General features: G+C 40.1%; 1 protein-coding gene across 3 annotated transcripts in view; it reads left to right on the plus strand.

Annotated features, from left to right (window-relative positions):
* WWP1 (WW domain containing E3 ubiquitin protein ligase 1) overlaps positions 1-22423 on the plus strand; it is a 160459-nt gene that overhangs the window by 23072 nt on the left and 114964 nt on the right. For all 3 annotated transcript variants that reach the window (XM_030553396.1, XM_030553398.1, XM_030553397.1), the window contains exons 2-3: positions 10847-10937; positions 19862-20000. In XM_030553396.1, the coding sequence (XP_030409256.1) occupies positions 10868-10937; positions 19862-20000 (209 nt within the window). In that variant the 5' untranslated portion in view covers positions 10847-10867. The remainder of the gene's footprint in view (positions 1-10846; positions 10938-19861; positions 20001-22423) is intronic.

A 22423-nucleotide genomic window follows, 5' to 3' on the forward strand; every position in this document is an offset into this window, starting at 1 on the left:
GAATAGACATGAGCAACACTTCTCAAAGAACACCGGTAACGAAAAAAGGTAACTGTCTTTTCTGACATCCAGAATTGCTACTCCCAATGGTTCACACCTTTCCTCAAGAGATGCAATTCTCTTTCACCATCCATGACCGCGCCACCCTTTTCCAGTGAGAGAAAAAGAAGTACTTGGTTGTACCTCGTACTCCCCCATCAAATCCAGGGGCACCACACAGAGACTCATACTCCTGGTCTTTGGATATCGAGGGCAAAAGCAGACCTGGTACTTGGTACGGGTACCTGTGTATGCAGCCACATTTGCCCTATTGAGGCCCTTGGGCTGCATATAGGCCACACTTACCCAAACCGCCCAACGATTAGAGACAGACACATGTACGCTCTCCATCCTCATTGCTATCTAGGCCTCCTGACCCAGAGCCAGAATTGTTAGAAGAGCATGAGGAAGAAATGGAGGAAGAAATTACACCACCAGTCAATGTTTCCTCATCCTGCCCTGATGAAGCCGTCATACCACCACCTCCAACATTGGCTGACAATTTTAAGCACTTTGAAGAACTTTTCTTTAGGATTGCAGTGTCTCCTGATCCCATTGGAGGAAGTTAGAGTGCAACAACACAAGTTTCTTGACACATTGTAGGCCTCTGCATCTGCAAAGATGACACTTCCAATCAATGAGGCCTTGTTGGACCAACTAAGGTGATCTGGCAGACCTCTGCATCGATACCATCTACCAGGAAGCGAGCAGACAAGAAGTGTTATGTGCCTGCTAAGGACATGGAGTTCTTAGTCTCTTATCCATCGTGGTCAGTGCAGTCGACGAGAGATGATGACAAGCCCATATGACAAGGCCTGGAAGAGACAAGACCTCTTCGGTCTCAAGGCGTATTCTTCAGGTATGCACCAATAGATAACTACAAGGTACTTTTATCCAAGTATTATGATATGAACTATTTCAAATTCAATGAATTCACTCAATCTCTCCCAGATAAAAAAGAGAAGTTCCAAGTACTAGTGACAGAAGGACAACTCCTGGTATGCATGGCGCTGCAAGCCTCTCTGGATGCTGGGGATACAGTGGCCCGGTCCATTGCGACTTCTACGTTAATGAGACGAGTCTCATGACTTTACCTCTCAAGATTGCCCAGGAGGTGCAGACTACTGTGGAAGATCTCCCATTTGAAAGGTCTAAACTTTTTGCTGAGCGCATTGATGAATCTCTTCATTCATTAAAGGATTCCAGAGCGACTTTCAATTCACTTGTCATCTATACACCAGCACCAAAGAGAAGACAGGGTAGATATCAATCTATTCCGAGATCCTGCCCTCCACATTTCATTCCTTAACAGCATTATGATACACAACGTAGGCGACAGTGACCTCCTCCCAAATGCAGGCAGACATCAACAAAGGTGATTATGCCCCACCCATGTACCTCCGAACAACAATTTTGAAAATTTGGTTGAGTCCACGAGATGCCTCCCCTGGTCCAGATACTGTAGTCACTTGAATTAATCCATAAATTCGATGACTCTCTTTGACTTCATTCTGCCCGATGTGGTGGCAGGTCACCTCTGACAAGTGGGTACTGGAAATCATCAGCAATGAGGATTTGATTTCAATTGGTATTTTATTGCTTAACAGTGCGATTAAATCACGATTTTTTTAGTTAATCTCATGAGTAAACTGATTAATCGACAGCTCTAATAAACCATATTATGCGACTGGGAGCCATAGAGCAGGTTGCATTCCAACGTAGAAGGAAATGCTTCTATTCCCACTATTTTCTAATCCAAAAGAGGTTTCCACCCGCCACACTTACCTTAGACTTGAGGAACCTCAACAAGTTTGTCAAACTAGAACAGTTCAAGGTGGTCACAGTATCAACAATAATCCCAGTACTGGAAGAGGGGGACTGGTTCTCAGCCCTCAAGCTCCAAGATGTGTACTTTGATATTACTATACACCCTTCCCAAAAGAGGTTCCTCAGATTTATTCTGAAGTTCAGCCATTATCAATGCAAGGTACTACTCTTTGGCTTCTCTATGGCAACAAGGCTTCTCTATGGCAACAAGGGCTTATAATATTCCCGTATCTAGATGGCTTATAATATTCCCGTATCTAGATTACTGCTTCATCAGATCTCCATCCAGAGTTGATGCGTTCTAAGCCATAATAAAAAGTGGGTATTCACCCACGAAAGCTTATGCTCCAGTAAGTCTGTTAGTTTATAAGGTGCCACAGGACTCTTTAAAAGCAGCAAAGAATTCTGTGGCACCTTATAGACTAACAGACGTTTTGAAGCATGAGCTTTCGTGGGTGAATACCTACTTAATCAGATGCATGTAGTGGAAATTTCCAGGGGCAGGTATATATATGCAAGCAAGAAGCAAGCTGGAGATAATGAGGTTAGTTCAGTCAGGGAGAATGAGGCCCTGTTCTAGCAGTTGAGGTGTGAAAACCAAGGGAGGAGAAACTGGTTTTGTAGTTGACAAGCCACTCACAGTCTTTGTTTAATCCTGAGCTGATGTCAAATTTGCAGATGAACTGAAGCTGGGCAGTTTCTCTTTGAAGTCTGGTTCTGAAGTTTTTTGGCTGCAGGATGGACACTTTAAGATCTGCTATGGTGTGGCCAGGGAGGCTGAAGTGTTCTCCTACAGGTTTTTGTATATTGCCATTCCTAATATCTGATTTGTGTCCATTTATCCTTTTCCATAGAGACTGTCCAGTTTGGCCAATGTACATAGCAGAGGGGCATTGCTGGCATATGATGGCGTATATTACATTGGTGGACGTGCAGGTGAATGAAGCGGTGATGGTGTGGCTGATCTGGTTAGGTCCTGTAATGGTGTCGCAGGTGCAGATATGTGGGCAGAGTTGGCATCGAGGTTTGTTTTATGGATTGGTTCCTGAGCTAGAGTTACTATGGTGCGGTGTGCAGTTGGTGTTCCTGGCCTGTGTTTGCCAGAAGCTGGGAATGCATGACAGGGAATGGATCACTTGATAATTACCTGTTCTGTTCATTCCCTGTGGGGCATCTGGCTTTGGCCACTGTCAGAAGACAGGATACTGGGCTAGATGGATCTTTGGTCTGACCAAGTATGGCCATTCTTGTATCTTATGAAGTGAATGGTTGTTTTTAACTGCAGAGTATAGGAAATGTTGATGAAAAGGAACATATGGGAAATTGGAAAAAAAACAAACAAACCTCTCCTTAAGATGTATGGGATATGAAAAATCTAGGTGGGTAACTTCTTGGATTCTTGCTCCAAATTAGATTCTGAACCCTTCTGCTTGTTGCCATTGGAAGCCTGATGCTTTCTCCCTGGAGCAGGCAAGAGAGAAGCAGATTTTGCATGACAAAATCCAAAGCGGGAGTCTTTCCTTGAGTCTGAATCCAAAAATAGTCCACTGTAAGTTTATGCAGTGAGAGAAACATTCCTGAATCTGTCAACATTCACCACTCACCACAGACTCCTCTTCCTCCTCCCCGCCCCCCCATTTCTATTTTATTTCCAGTGGCTCTTCCAAGAAAATATGAACAACCCGCCTGGAGGCACACTAGCTAAAAAGCTCTTGTCAGGTTTCAGAGTAGCAGCCATGTTAGTCTGTATCTGCAAAAAGAACAGGAGTACTTGTGGCACCTTGGAGACTAACACATTTATTTGAGCATAAGCTTTTGTGGGCTACAGCCCACTTCATCGGATGCATGCAGTGGAAAATACAGTAGGAAGATATATATACACACATACACAGAGAATATGAAACACTGGGTGTTACCATATGCACTCTAATGAGAGTGATCAGTTAAAGTGAGCTATTACCAGCAGGAAAGAGAACAACTTTTTGTAGTGGTAATCAAAATGATCCATTTGCAGCAGTTGACAAGAAGTTGAGGAACAGTAGGGGAGGGGGGAATGAACATGGGGAAATAGTTTTAATTTGTGTAATGACCCATCCCCTCCCAGTCTTTATTCAAGCCTAATTTAATGGTGTCCATTTTGCAAATTAATTCCAGTTCAGCAGTCTCTCGTTGGAGTCTGTTGTTGAAGTTTTTTTGTTGTAATATTGCGACTTTCAGGCCCAAGATTCCTATTCAGTCCAGGAGAAATACTGAAGCTCAGACCCCTGGTTACCCCCAAGCTGCTGTGAAGGGAGAGTATGTTGAGATTTGATTAGGATGCTGTTTCTGGACCTTATTTAGATGCTTAACTACTATGAAGAGGGCATTGGGGAAAGGGACCTGTGTCTCAATGTCCTGGCTTCTGTTAGGATGTGGGGTAGGAGGAGGAAAATAAGTTTTTTACTACTCTATTCAGTCCCCATCCTCCTCTGTTGTCAGTCAAAGCTATAAGCAGCAGGACCATTCGGATGGTACTACTGTCTGCAGACTCAGGAAAACACTGTTGTTGTATATTGTATGTACCTGTAAAGGTTAGGTACTTTAAATTTAAAAGTTTGCACAAATTGATATTTAGGCCAACTTCACCAGCTGAATTCCTAATTACAAGTTGATTCTTCAAGCCATGAATTTCATGACTGATTTTCTGGCTCTCCTGCTAGTAGTTAACTTTTATTAATTACCCCTTTAGATCTGAAAACTTACTTCTAAATCCTCCAGACTTTTTTTGTGTCGTGTTGAGTCCTGGACACCTGTATTCAAGATTATTTTAAATATAATTACCATTTTTATTATTGGTAATTCTCATAGCTAAGATTCCCCAGGTATTTCTGTTAAGAAGGGACATTTTCGAATGCTTATAAATTTCCCAGTTTTATTTTTTCAGTTGAAAATTGGTATGATTACTTTGGAGTCAAAGTGTGATTTTTTTCATAAAATGTCATCAAATAGTTGATCCATTATTTAATTACATGATATATGTTTTTTAAAACTTCATGGCATGTACACTGGCTTATATCTGATAAAATTCTCTGTACTTTATTAGTAATGCACGTGCATTCAAATATAAACTGAGATGATGTGCGCAGATACATAATGATGAAGAGTAGGGTTCAGAAAGAGTTCTGGCTCTTTGCATGGTATAGATTAGGGGTAGGCAGCCTGCGGCATGTGAGCTGATTTTCAGTGGCACTCACAGTGCGCCGATCCGGAGGGCTCTGCATTTTAATTTAATTTTAAATGAAACTTCTTAAACATTTTAAAAACCTTATTTACTTTACATACAACAATAGTTTAGTTATATATTATAGACTTCTAGAAAGAGATCACCTAAAAACATTAAAATGTATTACTGGCATGTGGAACCTTACATTAGGGTGAATAAATGAAGACTCGGCACAGCACTTCTGAAAGGTTGCCGACCACTGGTATAGATGAAGGTGGATATGGCTTCTTCACATACAGTGGATGAGCATACATTTGGAGGAAGCACAGCCTTTCACAACATATCATAGAACAATTGCGATAAATGAGGCAGGTGCACAGTGGGTTTAAAATGTTTTTTTATGTAAGTTCATTTTTTGTTTTAAAAGTAAACCTGTTTAATTTTACATTGGAAAATTATTTACTGTAACAGGATATGCTGAGGCCTAAACTAACTATAATATATGCAAATAATTTAAATTTAAAAAAACCTGTCATCAATAACTCCCTCCATCAAAATTGAATGAGTTAAAAGGTGCAGCTTTTTTAATTATATAGATCAGAGGTGTGGGGTCATTTAATTTGAGATCAGTTCAAGCTTTTATAAATGTCACAATATATTGTACTAACTACATTGTTTTCAGTCTTGGGCGTGGTCCACACTACACAGTTCAATCGATTTAAACAGCGTTAAATCGATTTAACTCTGTACCCGTCCACACTACAAGGCACTTTAAATCGATTTTAAGGGCTCTTAAAATCGATTTCTGTACTCCTCCCCAACGAGAGGAGTAACCCTAAAATCGATATTACTATATCAATTTAGGGTTAGTGTGGACGGAAATCAAAGTTATTTGTCTCATTCCTTTAATGTAGCTACCCAGAGTGCACCGCTCTGGAAATCGATGGTAGCCTAGACCATGGACGCACACCACCGAATTAATGTGCCCTAGTGTGGACGCATAAAATCGATTTTATAATATCGGTTTTATAAAACCGGTTTTAGTAATTTCAATTTTATGCTGTAATGTAGACGTAGCCTTGTAGTGGAAAATTCAGTGTCCATGGACTAAAAAGCACTTGCCTGTTTTTAAACTTTTAGAATAGCTTTATGCTTTTTACATTTTTGATAAAAGCTTTTCAGCATGCGTAGATCATATCTGCCCCACAAGCAGTCTCCAGGAATTTAATTTGGTATGTCAGACTTAATTGTGTATACAAAATTGCTTGAGATTTGAGGGACAAAAACAGTGGTTAGGTGTTTGAAGCAATAATTTCACTCATTCTCTCTCCCACTCCCCCAGCCTCCCAATGTCTGTAGTATTTGTGTTCCCAAAAGTCCAGTGTATTCTTTGTATAGAATTGTGTCCAGAATCTTGGCATTCATTTTTAAAAAAAAATCAAATCCTTATGGTTGCAAAGATAACCTTGAAAATGTGAACTATGTGTAACTAATACCCATTTGAGTCTGTAAACAGCCTGAAACAATAGTTCTGAGAAGGGTGAATTGCCTAGGTCACCTTACACAAGGCTTTAGGGACTCCATGATTCTGCAGCAAAGGTATATTTGGTATTTTTCCCAAAATAACACAGAATTCAGCATTTTTCTTGCACACTTCATTATTTCATTGTAGCAGTGTGCCCAGCACTTTGTTTTATCTAGGTGCCTGGAGCTGCTGCATACTCTGGACCTTCCTTCACAAGGGGAAATTAATTGAATTGCAGTGAATTCTCTCTTCACTGTTCTGTAGAATAATGCAAAGGTACGTGCAGAGGGAGGAAGTGCTAGAGTACTGGAACCAGAAGTGCAGGCTGGGCAGGCAGGCTGCCTAGGGAATAGAGCAGCAGCTGAGGCTTGCTTCTCTGGCATGTATTACGTAGGAGATGGAGATACTAAACTGAAGTGCCAGGTTAAAGTCATAGCTTCTGATCCACGCTGACTTGAGTCATCTGGAGAATGCAGTGGACAAAATACTTAATTAGAAATAGTTGCTGAAAGCCTTTATTGACAAATTGTACGTAAATTAATATTTAAACTGATCCATAGTATTGTGTATTTGGGGGTGGGATGGCTAGGAAATGAAGAGTATTTCATAGAATTACAATAAATTAACAGTGCTTTAGAATTTAGGAGTTCTTACCATAGAATATAGAGTTGCTTGCCACAGAATAAAAAAAGGGAAATAAAAACAACCCAGGAAACTACAGACCAGTTAGTTTAACTTCTGTGCCAGGGAAGATAATGGAGCAGGTAATTAAAGAAATCATCTGCCAACACTTGGAAGGTGGTAAGGTGATAGGGAATGGCCAGCATGGATTTGTAAAGAAGAAATCGTGTCAAACTAATCTGATAGCGTTCTTTGATAGGATAACGAGCCTTGTGGATGAAGGAGAAGCGGTGGATGTGATATACCTAGACTTTAGTAAGGCATTTGATACGGTCTCGCATGATATTCTTATAGATAAACTAGGAAAGTACAATTTAGATTGGTCTACTATAAGGTGGGTGCATAACTGGCTGGATAACCGTACTCAGAGAGTAGTTGTTAATGGCTCCCAATCCTGCTGGAAAGGTATAACAAGTGGGGTTCCGCAGGGGTCTGTTTTGGGACCGGTTCTGTTCAATAACTTCATCAACGATTTAGATGTTGGCATAGAAAGTACGCTTATTAAGTTTGCGGACGATACCAAACTGGGAGGGATTGCAACTGCTTTGGAGGACAGGGTCAAAATTCAAAATGATCTGGACAAATTGGAGAAATGGTCTGAGGTAAACAGGATGAAGTTCAATAAAGATAAATGCAAAGTGCTCCACCTAGGAAGAAACAATCAGTTTCACACATACAGAATGGGAAGAGACTGTCTAGGAAGGAGTATGGCAGAAAGAGATCTAGGGGTCATAGTGGACCACAAGCTTAATATGAGTCAACAGTGTGATACTGTTGCAAAAAAAGCAAACGTGATTCTGGGATGCATTAACAGGTGTGTTGTAAACAAGACACGAGAAGTCATTCTTCTGCTTTACTCTGTGCTGGTCAGACCTCAGCTGGAGTATTGTGTCCAGTTCTGGGCACCGCATTTCAAGAAAGATGTGGAGAAATTGGAGAGGGTCCAGAGAAGAGCAACAAGAATGATTAAAGGTCTTGAGAACACGACCTATGAAGGAAGGCTGAAGGAATTGGGTTTGTTTAGTTTGGAAAAGAGAAGACTGAGAGGGGACATGATAGCAGTTTTCAGGTATCTAAAAGGGTGTCATCAGGAGGAGGGAGAAAACTTGTTCACCTTAGCCTCCAATGATAGAACAAGAAGCAAAGGGCTTAAACTGCAGCAAGGGAGATTTAGGTTGGACATTAGGAAAAAGTTCCTAACTGTCAGGGTAGTTAAACACTGGAATAGATTGCCTAGGGAAGTTGTGGAATCTCCATCTCTGGAGAAATTTAAGAGTAGGTTAGATAAATGTCTATTAGGAATGGTCTAGACAATATTTGGTCCTGCCATGAGGGCAGGGGACTGGACTCGATGACCTCTCGAGGTCCCTTCCAGTCCTAGAGTCTATGAGTCTGAGAATTTGATCTCTGTCCTGCAGACTTCACAGGACCCTGTATATATCTTATCTCTTTGCTCCTATGTAAATGGCTTACATGTTGTTTGTTATACCTGTTCAGGTTACAAACAAACATAAATTAATTACATATGCTCATATCCAAGTTTTGGCAGTTGCATTTTAAATTATATATTTTTGTGACTAAACCCTAGGACATGGAGTCAGAGCTATGTTCTTTTTCTGGCTCTTCTGCAGACAAGTTATTTATCTTGTTTCCAGACACTACTGTAACATCTCATCAGAGAGTAGGACCTCATTGTTTTAGGCACTGAACAAATTGGACGAGACAGTCCCTGCACCAAAGTACTTACCATCTAAATAGAAAGAGACAGCCTAATTTGTTTCAACCTAACTTTGTTCTTTAAAAGGTCAATTGGCCTAGTGGATTGGGGGAAGAAGTACACATGTATCTTGACTTCAGAAAGGCTTTTGACATGGTCCCACATGGTCCTACATGACATTCTCAAACGAGGGAATCCTAGTCTAGTTCAAATTATTGTAAGGTGGGTGCATAAGTGGTAAACAAACATACTTAGAATAATTAAGAGTTAGCTGTCAAACTGGGCACATATATCAAGTGGAGTCCAGCAGGGACTAAATATTTTCATTAATTACTTGGATGATGGAGTGGGGAGTATGCTTATAACATTTGCAGATGACATAAGGTTGAGGGGTTGCAAGCACTTTGAGGACAGAATTAGAATTTAGAATGATCTTGATAAACTGAATAATTGGTATGAAATCAATATGGTGACATTCAGTAAAGACACCTGCAAAGTAGGAAAAGATGGAAAAATCACAAACACAATGGGAAATGACTGGGCAATAGTACTGCAGAAAAGGATCTTGGAAATTACTATAATGTAGCACAAATTGAAACAGCACAGCGAGATGCTGTTGTGAAAATGGCAAGTGTCATTCTGGGATGTATTAACAGGATTGTTGTATGTAAGTCATGGGATGTAATTGTTCCATTCTACTCAGCACTAGTGAAGCCTCCGCTGGAGTAATGTGTCCAGTTTTGGATACCACACTTAAATATGTGGACAAATTAGTCAGAGTCCAGAGGAGAGCAACAAAAATGGTAAGAGTTTTAGAAAACTTAACCTCTGAATAAAGGTTGAAAGAATTGGGCGTGTTTTTCATCTATAGAAAAGAAGGTTGAGGGAGGGTTTAATAAGTCTTCAAATACATAAAAGGTTGGTATAAAGAGGACGGTGATTAGTTGTTCTCCATGTCCACTGAGGGTTGGGCAAGAATTAGTCAGCTTAGTTTGCTACAGGGAAACTTTGGGATAGAAAGTATTTCTAGTATCGAACTTTAAGGATAGATAAGCATTGCAACAAGTTACTTAGCCCTGTTCTACACTGGGTGGTGGGGCTCGATCTAAGTTTTGCAACTTCAGCTACGTGAATAACATAGCTTAAGTCAACATACTTAGATCGACTTACTGTGGTGTCTTCACGGTGAGTTGACTGCTGCCGCTCCCCCATCGACTCTGCCTTCGCCTCTTGTGGCACTGGAGTAGAGGAGTCGATGGGAGAACTCTTGGGGGTTGATTTATCGTGTCAGATCGAGACACGATAAATCGATCCCTGCGGGATCGATGACTGCCTGCAGATCTAGAGGGTAGTATAGACAATACCCTTGGAGACTGTGAGATCCCTGTAATTGAAAGTTTTTAATAACACGTTGGATAAACACTTGGCAGGGATGTTATAGGTATAGTTAATCCTGCCTTATCTTGGGCAGGATTAGATGACCTTTTTGCAGTCCCTTGCAGCCCTATGTTTTTCTATTATTCTATTAGTCTTCTACTTTACTTTCTCCATCTATAAAATGAAGGTAATACTTCCCTAATTCAGATGGGTATTCTGAAGCGACTTCATTTAATATTTGTAAAGTGCTTTGAGGTCCTTAGCTAGAAGGCACAATAGAAATATAAAACCATTACTTCAATTTGGTTATACAATAATGTATCATGTTCTGGTATACCTCAGTGACAGAAAGAAACTCACTGTTTTAGTTTCTCAGTTTATTTTAGTTTATACTTGTGGACAGCATGTGAAGTTGGATATTTTTAAGTAAACTAAATGGGTACGTGTATAGACATATTTATCTCTTTCTTTTTTATAGGCTAAAACAGTAGCTTCTGACATGGCCACAGCCTCACCAAGATCTGATACCAGTAACAACCATAATGGAAGATTACAGATGCAAGTAACTAGTAAGTAATAATCTGTGTATTACATATATTAATATGTGGCCATTAAGTTCAGAAAGTATTCTTTTTCAGAGTAAACAATCCTTTGTAGCATAAAAACTATGCAACCTTTATTGATATGGACTGAGGGCAGTATCAGAAAATATTATCCCATGTCACTCAAACTTACTTATACTAATGTATAAATATCTTGGAAATAATACACATTCGTTTCACAAGACATTTAAAAAGAAAATCGTGGATAAAAAGAAAAGCATAAAGTATTGTAGCATAAATCAGGATATTTTGATTATTTTTAGCAGGGTTTGTTTACATACCTGTAATGTTCAAAGTGTGCTGTCTTTTTGTGTGGTCAGCAAAAATGTGCAATTTTATAGTTTCCTCAGAGAGTGCTTTTAATATGGATTAGATGTTTTTTCTGAGGTGGGTGAATAGCTATTGTTTGGCTTGTCTTCCTTTGTTTTTTTGTTCATGTGAATCATAATTTTATGCTCATTCTAGGTTTGTGGAACGTCTTTATGGGTTCTGTCCTTTTTTACTGAACTTGCTTTTAATTGTTTAACATTTCTGGTATGTATCTGTAGATTATAGGACATCAAAAATTAAGTGTGGAGTCAATAGCGGAATATCATGGATCTCAAGTATAGAGTTCATTATTATTAGTCTCTAGTGCGACAAAGTACTGACGAACTTAGCTAAATTTTCAGGATGGAGCTTCACAATAGAAGTGGTTAATGTTTTAATAGTTAAACTAGGTGAAACATGAGAATTTACTAACTTCTTTTAATCTTATGCTTCTTTGTTGCAGTTCTTTCTTTGTAAAATAATGTGTCTGGATTTTGTTTTGCACTTATGTCACATTGAGCTGCATTAAAAAAAAGGCGCTTTTTTAGCAGTAGAATTAAGGAAGTTACTGATTCCCTGTTCTGTTAAAATGGGCCATTTGCTTTTAGAGAAAATATAAGGACATTGAAGTTTGAGTACTAACATTAGATGAACTGTTTGGTTTGATACATTCATTTGTGAACATAGACCATACTAATTTTGGCCTCAGAAATCAAAACTAAAAATATAAATGAATCTTTTTAAAAGTATGTGTATACGAATATTCCTCCACACAAACTTTTCTGTGTAAGAAGTAGGGCATGTCTGCAGTACAGGTGCTTCAGTGGCACAGCTCCAATGACATAACTATGCTGCTGTAGCACACACTTTCTACAGCAACAGAAGGGGTTTTTCCATCATTGTAGAAACTCTACCTCCCCAAATGATGCCATAGGATGTAGCTTCTACCCTGGGAGTTAGGTCAACACAGCTACAGGGAATTTGACCTAACTTTTAAGTGCTGACCAGGTCTTAAGGCTATCAAGTTCTCTTCCATCACTCATTTATTAAAGGTTTGGGGAAATCACTAATTGAAGTAACTTACCACTCACTGCAATTCACGTATTAACCCTTAAATATTGCAGCACTACTTCAGTCTCAATATGCAAACACAGTGCACACATCCAATTCTTCACATTCATGCTCAAGTGAAAAGCCTCAGTTCTTATCTCAACCAGATGAACATGGAAATGTGTAATGTGCTATTCATAGATCATAGGGGTTTTTTGTTTGTGTGACTGTGGAATTCAGTAAATGAATTGTGTGTTTCTCTTTTACATTGAAAGTGAGTTATGGTGCTGTGTGTAGTCTTTGAGTGTGTGGGTATAATGAAGTTAAGATGTAAAAGCCATAAGGACTGTGATTATTGCAGATATTAATACTCCCTTATCTGGTGTTTACTCTGACTTTTAATAAGTGAGTTGGTGGAAAGTGCATTTGAGCAATCCTAACCCTTACACAGCCACGTTTTGAATTGGAGAATTCACTTTTTTTTTAAAAAAATGGGTTTGGTGTTAACTGTGAGGTAGTAGGTTTTGTTTTCTGGGGGACATGGAGTTGGGCGGGATAGAAAGGGTTGTTGCATGCTAGTGGGAATAGTGTAAATATGGAATAGTCTGATTTTGGATGGGGCGACACTCTATGGTGGGAAGTGTGTGTCTTGGGCGAGAAGAATATTTTGTGTTGAGTAGGCCTTGGGGAAGAGGCTGTGGAGGTCATGGAGTTGGATTATTTGTATTGGGTTTGGAGTGGGGAGAAATGTGGAGGAAGCTGATTGTATGCAGAATTATGGTGGGGGAAACTGAAGTGAGGAGGATGAGATGGTGATTATAGCATTGTGATATTTATTTGCAGGATATTGAGGCCTAACATAGCAAATAAAAAAGCTTATTTTACTGGACTCAGGTGTGATCTACTCAGGACTATAATTTAGTCTAGTCTAATTTGAAAAGTTGCTAGCTTCTGAATTTGTGACATTGCTGTAGAACATCATCTCCAATTAATTTAATACCGAGAGCATCAAATGATTTGGAGATGTAAACTTTCTTCGAGTGATTTTTTTCCGTATAGATTCCATTCTTGGTGCATGAACTTACGATCAGACTATTTTGGCTAACAGTGTCTGTTGGAACTGTCTCTGTGTCCCAAGTGCCCTCATACTTCCCATGGTGAATAAAAATCAATCTTTTAAAAAAAATTTTTTTTTAAATTTAAATTAAATGCTTTTTTTCTTTTCAAGAAATAAACCTCTTTTAAAATTAAATTTGAATTGTCAACCTCTCAAGGCCTAAATTTATAATCTCTTAAAATCTTTTAAATTAAATAAAAATAATATTCAAACGGTACATGTTTTCTGACAAAATTTTAAAGAAATTCAAATCACTGAACTGGTGGAAGTCACTAAGGGCTAAGCACCTGGAACAAGAAGAAGGCATCCAGTGCTTCTTTGAGAAGTGTGTCTGTGGGTGCACCTTTTGAGGTGAATGTGTGTTCCTGTGCCTTTGATTGGAGAATATCAGCTGCAGTGGTCGTCTGGGTCGTGCATACACTCTCCCTGTTTTATGCTGTTGTTGGTGTCTATCTAGGGCCATGTGACCAGACTCTTCTCAGTTCCTTCTCCACCATCCTCAGCCTGAGACAGAGCTCCCCGCAGTATTAAAATTGATAGTTATCTTTAGGCTTAGAATAGTCTTCAGAACGCTAGTTAGATTTAGTTATCCCTTTCTCCCCTTTTCCCTTTCCTTTCCTTCAAGTTTGAATACCCCTTAAGGCTGAGCCACTACAGTTTGGGCCATGCCCAGTTCACCGGGCTTTAAGTGCTGTCTTTCTTGCCGGGAGGCGATCCTGGTCTCTGACGGACACTTTCAGTGCATCTAGTGCCTAGTTGTGAGACACATCTCACAAAAGTGCTCTCATTGTAGCAACTTAAAGGGTCGCACCAGGAAGGACAGAGCCCTACGTCTTAAACTTATCTCAATGGAGAAGTCCCTGTGCCTGGCATCCAGTCCCCAACAGCAGACCCTCTCTGGACGATGGTCTCCTAAAACTCCTTCTGAAAAGCAGTTTTCACCCTCCTCACAGAGAGAGAGGCTCACTCACCTCTTAGAGCCACCGAAAAAGAAGCGATCTCCGGCTCATTCTATATCCTCGGTACCGAACACACTACAGCTGAGTACATATGAGGCACCAGGATCCTCTGGTACCGCATGTACTGTGAAAGCCAGTGGCCCCAAGCAGGCAGACTCGGAGTCGAGAGAGAAACAGAAGCCTATCTCCTCTGTCGTGGCACAGACGGAGCCGCTTAGAGATGAGGCACTGCTCCATTCTCCACAAGCTATGGTGCCACCTTCAGCTCCCATAGCGCAGAGTGCTCCCATGTTAGCCATCCCCTTTTATTTATACTGTGTCAAAACATTTAGAAACAGCATTTCAAATTCAAATTTGGCCAATTTTTAACATCCCCCCCCCCAAAAAAAGATGGAAAACACTTGAAAATGGCCTGAATGAATCAAAATGCTGACAAATTTTGTTTTGGACTGACCTGAAACATCTGGATAAATTTATTCCATCCCCACCCCAAATTTTTCAATTTGATGAAAAATTTTGAAATTTGGTCCCCCACCCCCTTCCCCACTGGATTTTGTGGTTCATTGCCTCAAGTAAAAAAATCCATTATTTTCTCAGTTCTACTTACCACTATTAGTCTTCTGGTTAAAAGGAAAAATATCAAAATTATTCAGCCCCAAAATGTCTTAATAAGTAGGCTCATCGTATATGGTTCTCTATTTAATTATGCAAATATTAGGCCTAGCAAACCCAAATACACCTCAGCTTGTACTGTTATGGTGTATATATTGTGCTTTCATGACATAGAGGGCTTTTAGCAATCACAGAAGATCCTGTGTCAAGCAGTGGGGAAGGACTGGATTCAAGATGCTTCTGAAAAAGTTTCTCACTGCAGCATGTCCAAGACAATGCCGATAAACTGCTGAAAAGAGAACAGAACAATAATAAGAGTTAGGGAAAACCAAATTCAAATAGTGGGAGAGAATATGCTCCTTTCCTTCTATCAGATCAGAAAGGAAAGGAAAGGTCTTTACATAAAGGTTGGTAGGGTGGGGCATTTCAGACCTTCATCACGGGCATTCTCTACTATAATAGAAGAACCTGGTAAAATTTAAGGATTATTCACTATGCTAGAAGAAATTTAGAAAATGCTATTTATGCTATTAATGTCAACAGAGTTCTGGTGACATATAAGAAATTTTCTAAATAAGTAACTATAATACTTGTGAGCATGCAGACTTTAAATTCCTGTATTTGAGGTGTTTACACAAAGGGCTTGTCTACATCACAAAGTTGCAGCGCTGGTGAGGGGGTTACAGCACTGCAATTTAGGAGGTGTACACATCTGCAGGGCATCACCAGCGCTGCAACTCCCTGTTTGCAGCGCTGGCCGTACTCCCGTTTTGTCTCGGGTGTAGAGGATCCAGCGCTGGTGATCCAGCGTTGGTAATCAAGTGTAGACACTTACCAGCGCTTTTCTTGACCTCCGTGGAATAAGCAGGTATCCCAGCATACCTGAGGAAGCCTCTGGTAATCAAGCAGGTCTCCTTCCCCGGTTTGCTCTCGCGTTCCCCGAACCCCCGAGCAAGCAGGTCTCCTTCCCTGCGGTTTGCTCTCGCGTTCCCCGAACCCCCGTGCAAGCAGGTCTCCTTCCCTGCCGTTTGCTCTCGCGTTCCCCGAATCCCCGAGGAAGCAGGTCTCCTTCCCTGCGGTTTGCAGGGGGGTTCGGGGAACGCGAGAGCAAACCGCGGCGAAGCTGGTCTCCTTCCCCGGTTTGCTCTCGCGTTCCCCGAATCCCCGAGCAAGCAGGTCTCCTTCCCTGCGGTTTGCTCTCGCGTTCCCCAAACCCCCGAGCAAGCAGGTCTCCTTCCCTGCAGTTTGCAGGGGGGTTCGGGGAACGCGAGAGCAAACCGCGGCGAAGCTGGTCTCCTTCCCCGGTTTGCTCTCGCGTTCCCCAAACCCCCCTTGAAGCCGCCCAACAGCGCTGCAGTGTGGCCACATCTAACACCACTTGCAGCGCTGGTTGCTGTAAGTGTGGCCACTCTGCAGCGCTGGCCCTATACAACTGTACTAATACAGCTGTAACAACCAGCGCTGCAAAATTGTAGATGTAGACATACCCATACTGTTGCCAAAATCTAACCTTAGATGCCTAGAAAACAGAATTTGAGTAGGAAGTTTGAATATCTGAGAGAGGGACAGATCTAGGGAAAAAAAGGCAAAATATTTTGGTAATTATCCTAAAGAAAAAGTTTTCTGGCTGTGGATAAAAAATAATTCTCATTCTGAGGGTTCTACAAGTGAACAAAACTGCTGCCAAAGACTCATTAGGTATACTTGGATATAACCCAAGGATGGATATTAGATGCCAAAACCAACCCTGCTTCAGATAGCTGAGGATATTACAGAGCACAAAAATCTACAGATATTACATATTACAGAGCACAAAAATCGTGCTAGTGGACATGCTTTTATACATGAGATCAAATTTTATCCCAGCAGACTTGAAAGTAAATGTCTTATAAGAATTTTTTTTATAAATATCCAAAATCCTCTCCACCAATTTAATGAAAAACACATTATAAAAATGAATTTGCTAGTACTGAGGCAGAGGCTGCTATTGATCAAATGAACCTTCTGTGAAAAAAACTTCCACAGAAGGAAGAGTTCTCTTGACTTAAACATATGAGTTTGAAAAACAACTCAAACTTACTTCTGTTAATGCAGGAATTAGAATTCTTATCTATGTGTATGTTCTTCATATAAATCTTTCATATTGCTCTGCTCTATACTACAGACTATGCAAACAGGATTATGGACAGCAACATATGAAAAAGTCTGTGTTTAATGACCAGCTGCAGTCACATGAAAATAAGATTGATTTATTTTTCTGGGATTTAAATCCCAACCCAAAACCCTTAATGCCACAGAAATCACATTTCCATCAATAAAACTGCATTAAGACAAAGATCCCAAGTTTAGACATGAGTCAGGCACAAGTGACTTTTGCAGTTCCTCTACATCCAGCTCTTTTTCTGTGGTTGCTAGCAAGGAACCCTTGCTGGTCTTCCCTTCTTTTTTTCAGGGCATTTTCAAGAGTATGTTATTGACTCTCAAGCTACTTTGGCCCCACGGCCACTGGGAGCTGCGAGCAGCCATACCTGCGGACTCTCAGGTAATCAAAGCATCAGGGCTTTGGAGTGGAGCCCGGAGCTGGAGCACGGAGCAGCTCTACAGCAGTGGGGCTGTAGGTTTTTGCCTGGAGCTGGAGCAGAGCCGGAGCACAGCTCCAAAGCCCTGCAAAGCGTGTCGCGACCCGCCAGAGGCTTACCCTGAACAAGCCTTGAAGCAAGTTTGGGAACTCCTGCTCTAGAGGGATCTCTGGGGAATCAGCGACTTGTTTTAAACCTGTTGTCTGTTAATTTCATTTGGTGACTTCTGGTCATGGTGATTTATTACTGTCAAATATATCAATCTGTTCCAAAACCTTGTCTATTGCTACATCAGTCTGGGACTGTTACTCAGATTTGTCACCTACAAAGAACGTCTCATATGTGGGAATCTCCCTCCCATCATCTGCAGTGAAGACTGATGTAAAGAATTCTCTGATATGTGTTATACAGGAGGTCAAATTAGATGATCACAGTGGTCCTATCTGGGATTGGAATCTATGAAAGGAGCCTAAATTAAAGGAAAGCTTGTTAAAATACAGATATAGTCGTAATGTGCCAGTGTTGCAGTTCCTACTTTAAAATGTCAAAAAATATGTGCAAATGTGAAAAGGCTCTTCCCTTGGTTTATTTTTCTAGTGATTCAAGTCTCACAGTTTGTAGTGTCAGGCAACATTTCCCCTTATGATATAAGCAAACATGGGAATAAGAGTAGAATTATCAAAGGAAACTAAAGGGATTAAGTCTATGACTCTAATTTAAATTCAGTTGAAGCTGAGTGCTTTAGCTCCCTTCGGACACTTTGGAAAAACCCATCCTGAATATTCTGGTGGTAACTGAAACATGCTTCATAGAAATCTGGCGCACTTCACGGTTCTGTGATCCAGGAGTATCTCATGACAGGCCTTCTCTTATTTCCCTTTCCATCAGCTCCAGTTCAACTGCCTCTGACCTATTCTAAGAGAGGGACATACCATAGTGAAAGGGAGCAGAGGAGTGTTATACAGTCGAACAGCTAAAAATCCTCAACCCTTTTATCTGAGGGTGGGGGTGGTTTGGAGGATCAGATGAGATACGGGTGGTGGGGGAGGAAGAGATCTGTAAAATACCTAAAATTTGTCTGCAGGTACATGTAACTGTCTGGAACCTATAAGCCTAGTGGACCCCAGACCATCAGCTTATTTTTTAAAAAATGGTGTGTAGAAAATAACTTAAAAGGTTGGCAGCTTTTGTTGATGGTTATAGGAAAATTAGAGGGAAGGCACATTATTTTGTCTGAGTGAGGAAGTGACAGAGTAGCCTTCTGTAGAGGAACTTGAACTGGGCATGGAGAGTAACCTCTTCATGCACTTGCTGTCTCTTAATTGCTGTAGATTTGAACTGGAGGCCTCTGCTCAGGATACCGGATATTTCCTCTCTACATACAGACTTTTTAGAGCAGCTGCAGAGCTGGTGAACATGTAAGAGAACTTTTTTGATTTCTGCAGGCTGATTTAGGAGTTTCTCCTCAATAGGGAGAGGATGTGTAGTCATGTTGTTTAGTGCATTATTGAAAGGTGTTCAGCTATTATGATTAATAGTGTGGTATAAAAACCTAGGTAGAATGGAAGATTTCAGCTTCCTGTATTCCAGTAGGCTAGGCATTGACCAAGACTTGCTTCATGTAGGCGCAGCTTGCCCTGTGATAGAGTAGGATTCTGAAATGTGCATAAGTGGTCTTAAAAATCTGTGATCCCCATGATCACACCTAATTTAAAGCCTGTATCGAACTTGCCCAGCTCAATTACTGATAAATGTTGTACTTAATAGTTTGCACTTAAAAGAAGAGTTGGAAGAGAAAGAAGGAAAGTAGAAAGGGTGGGGGAATGAACAAAGAAAAACCTGGAAGGCTGATTTTTTTCTCTCAGTAGTTGCACAGGTTTGCTAATCATGTTGCAGAATGCCTATCTTGAAATTACCTACCTGTGGTTAAGGGAACATGCCTCATCTATCTTAGCTACATCTAGGATATCTTTGCGCAATGAGTTTGCTCTTTGAAATATGATGATTGCCCTGGTAGAGGGGTGAGATACAATGACTTCAAGTCCTTTTTGTACTTCTGCGAAAGTATCCTGTGGGTAGACTTTAAAGGATTCATTTGGGGAGCCAGATTTGTTCAGCACTAAGCAGAGGTTGAAAAGATGAGGCATCAGGTTGTTCTTCCATGCAATTTCTACTCAATCAATCGTTTAAATAGCAATGTTGTTGTTTTTCAGCAAGAAGTGTGCTCCGGTAATTATAAATAATCAATCTGTTTTTGTTTGTTAGTTTCTAGTGCCAAACTGAAAAGGAAAAAGAACTGGTTTGGAACAGCCATTTATACAGAATTAGCTGCAGATGGAGAAATCAAGAAAACAGCAAAATCAAATAGTTCTTCAAATCCAAAATGGGATGAACAGTTGACTGTGTAAGTAGAAAAGCTTTTTCTAGCTTTGTAAAATATAATTTATTAATCAAAAATTAGAGACAAAAATTTATCAAACTCTGCTGTTGGCTGCATACACAAACTTCCTTTAACTTAATTGAAAGTTGAATTTATTTAATGGCAGTATTTGTCCTAAAATAACTGTTGTTGCTCAATGTGTATATGAGGTGTCTTGGCAAGATTATTTCTAAACAGGAGTGGGATATCTTTATATACACTTGATGCATAACTGTGTATCTCTTGCACTATGGACTGTGTTCAGCTCAGTCCATGCTGTGCAGGAATGCTTACAGGATGTTGCCAACTGGATGCATCAGTAATCTTGTTCTCGCCCATAGAAAAACAGAAATCCTGTTGGTGGATAGAGATTGTTTTGAGGAGGGTCATTCTTTCTTTGTGTTTCCCTTTGAGAGGTAAAGTCAGAGGTGTCATCAAACTGAGAATCTTGGTATTGCTTTTGACCACAGACTTCTCATGGAAAGCCAATGATGCGGTATCTGCCATGTTCTAGGGTGCAATTAAGATCAGTGAGTAGTGGTGTCATCATTTGTATTTCAACCCTGAATGCCCCAAAATGCCTCTGCTACTTGTGACTTACTGTCTAGGACATACACACAGCCCACATGCACTTTGTGTTCTGTATGCTGTACAGCTCTGATCTGACCAATTTTAATCCAACAGCCAGCCAGCAGTTATCACAGACACACTTCTGTCTTTATTAGACCTGGTTAATGTTAGCAGGTGACCCCAACACAGCTGCAGTCCTGAATGTCCACAAACCTGTGTGCTGTGATATGTCCAGCCCTCTCTTGCAATATTCAGAGGCATAAGAAGACCAAACACACCAGTTTGCCACATTAACTGGAGTTGACATTCACTTTAGTACAAACACAGCACTGTTAGTCTAATTGTAAAACAAGTTGATTAACAAAAGAAGGTACGATTATAAGTGAGTTCAAGTACAAGCAATAAAGTTATAGATGGTTACAAGCAAATAAAAGTGAGAACACATATGAAAAGTCTAAAACTTCATTTAGTAAGTTTTGGTTCAAGACTTTGTTCAAGATGGCCCTTCTTTCCCACAGTCTTCCAGTAAGATGGTGACTGACCCTCTCCTCAGTCAGAGGTCCAAAGGTGTTGCTGTCTATCTTTGTAGGTGAAAGAGATAATTTGGGCGGGGCGAGGGGGAGAGGTCCAATGCCTCTTTTTTATAGTTGGTGAATCTTGGAAGTGAATTCTTCTGAAGGATACCCCTCAGAGTTCTATTTCTTGCCATTTCTTCCCTCTGCTGTCTTGATGAATCAGTTTACTACTTATATGTAAAATGGGGTAAACGCACACTCCTTTGTTTAGGGTAGACCTGTCTAACAATTTTTGCCCTGGAAGGGCTGTCTGGTTTTGAACATGTGCTAATAACATTATACAGGGGAATTCATAACTTTACATATAAAGTTGCTACATACATTTGATCATGATATTATTGACCAGTGAATTATTAGTTTTCAGATGATACCCTACGAGGCATATTTTGTACAAAAATTATTAGAATAATGGGTAAGGTGTGAATCCAGGGGTGCTTTGGGTCACAGTATCAAGGTGCTTTAGTTGCACAATTTGTGTTGAGAACAACTTCACTTATATGACCTTGTGTAAACACTGTAGGCCATTGTGATGACAAGGTTACATTGCTGTAATTTTCTTTTAGCTGGGTTTTTAGTAGATCTGTGTTACCTACAGCTTGTTCTGAATGAAGCAGCATATTTGCTCATTTCTTTTAGTAACCATGATCTATGTTGTCTGCTTATAATATGCTAATCCATTAAAGAATTACTTTACATTACTTATTTACATTACTTTTAAGAAAATCAATAGAGCTAGTTTAAGGTTTTGAACAATATTGGCCCATGCTGTATTTGAGATCTTGTTTTGAAGGATACCTATTCTTGGGGTCCCACATTGTCTTTAATTAGCAGGCACTCGTGCTGTAGCCCCTAAGGTAGAAAATTTGCTTTCCCTGATATCTTAGCTAATTTCTCCCAACTTAAAAAAAAAAAAAAAAAAAAAATTCCCCCCAAAAAGCGTTTGTAACATAATCACTGTTTGTTCCATTTTGGTTATCTTGCCTCTTTCCTCCAATGGTGTATTTTAGTCTCATCACTTAGGGTGGTTTTTTTGTTTTAATTTTAAGAGCATTTTTTTAAAAAATGGTTTTTAGTATTGTACATTGTATGTGTGTTCAATTCATAAATTAATGTGTTAGAGGGCATCTGAGCAGTTAATTTCAGTGTTCTTGATCAGCAGTGGCTATTCAGCGTTCTCTTTAATGATACAAGCTTAAAATCAAATCTAGCATTTTTTTTTCCTATTGACAAATATTGAAAGTAAGTTTGTATTTAAAATTATGT

Source organism: Gopherus evgoodei, chromosome 2 (assembly GCF_007399415.2).
Source record: "Gopherus evgoodei ecotype Sinaloan lineage chromosome 2, rGopEvg1_v1.p, whole genome shotgun sequence".
NCBI classification, from domain to species: Eukaryota; Metazoa; Chordata; order Testudines; family Testudinidae; genus Gopherus; species Gopherus evgoodei.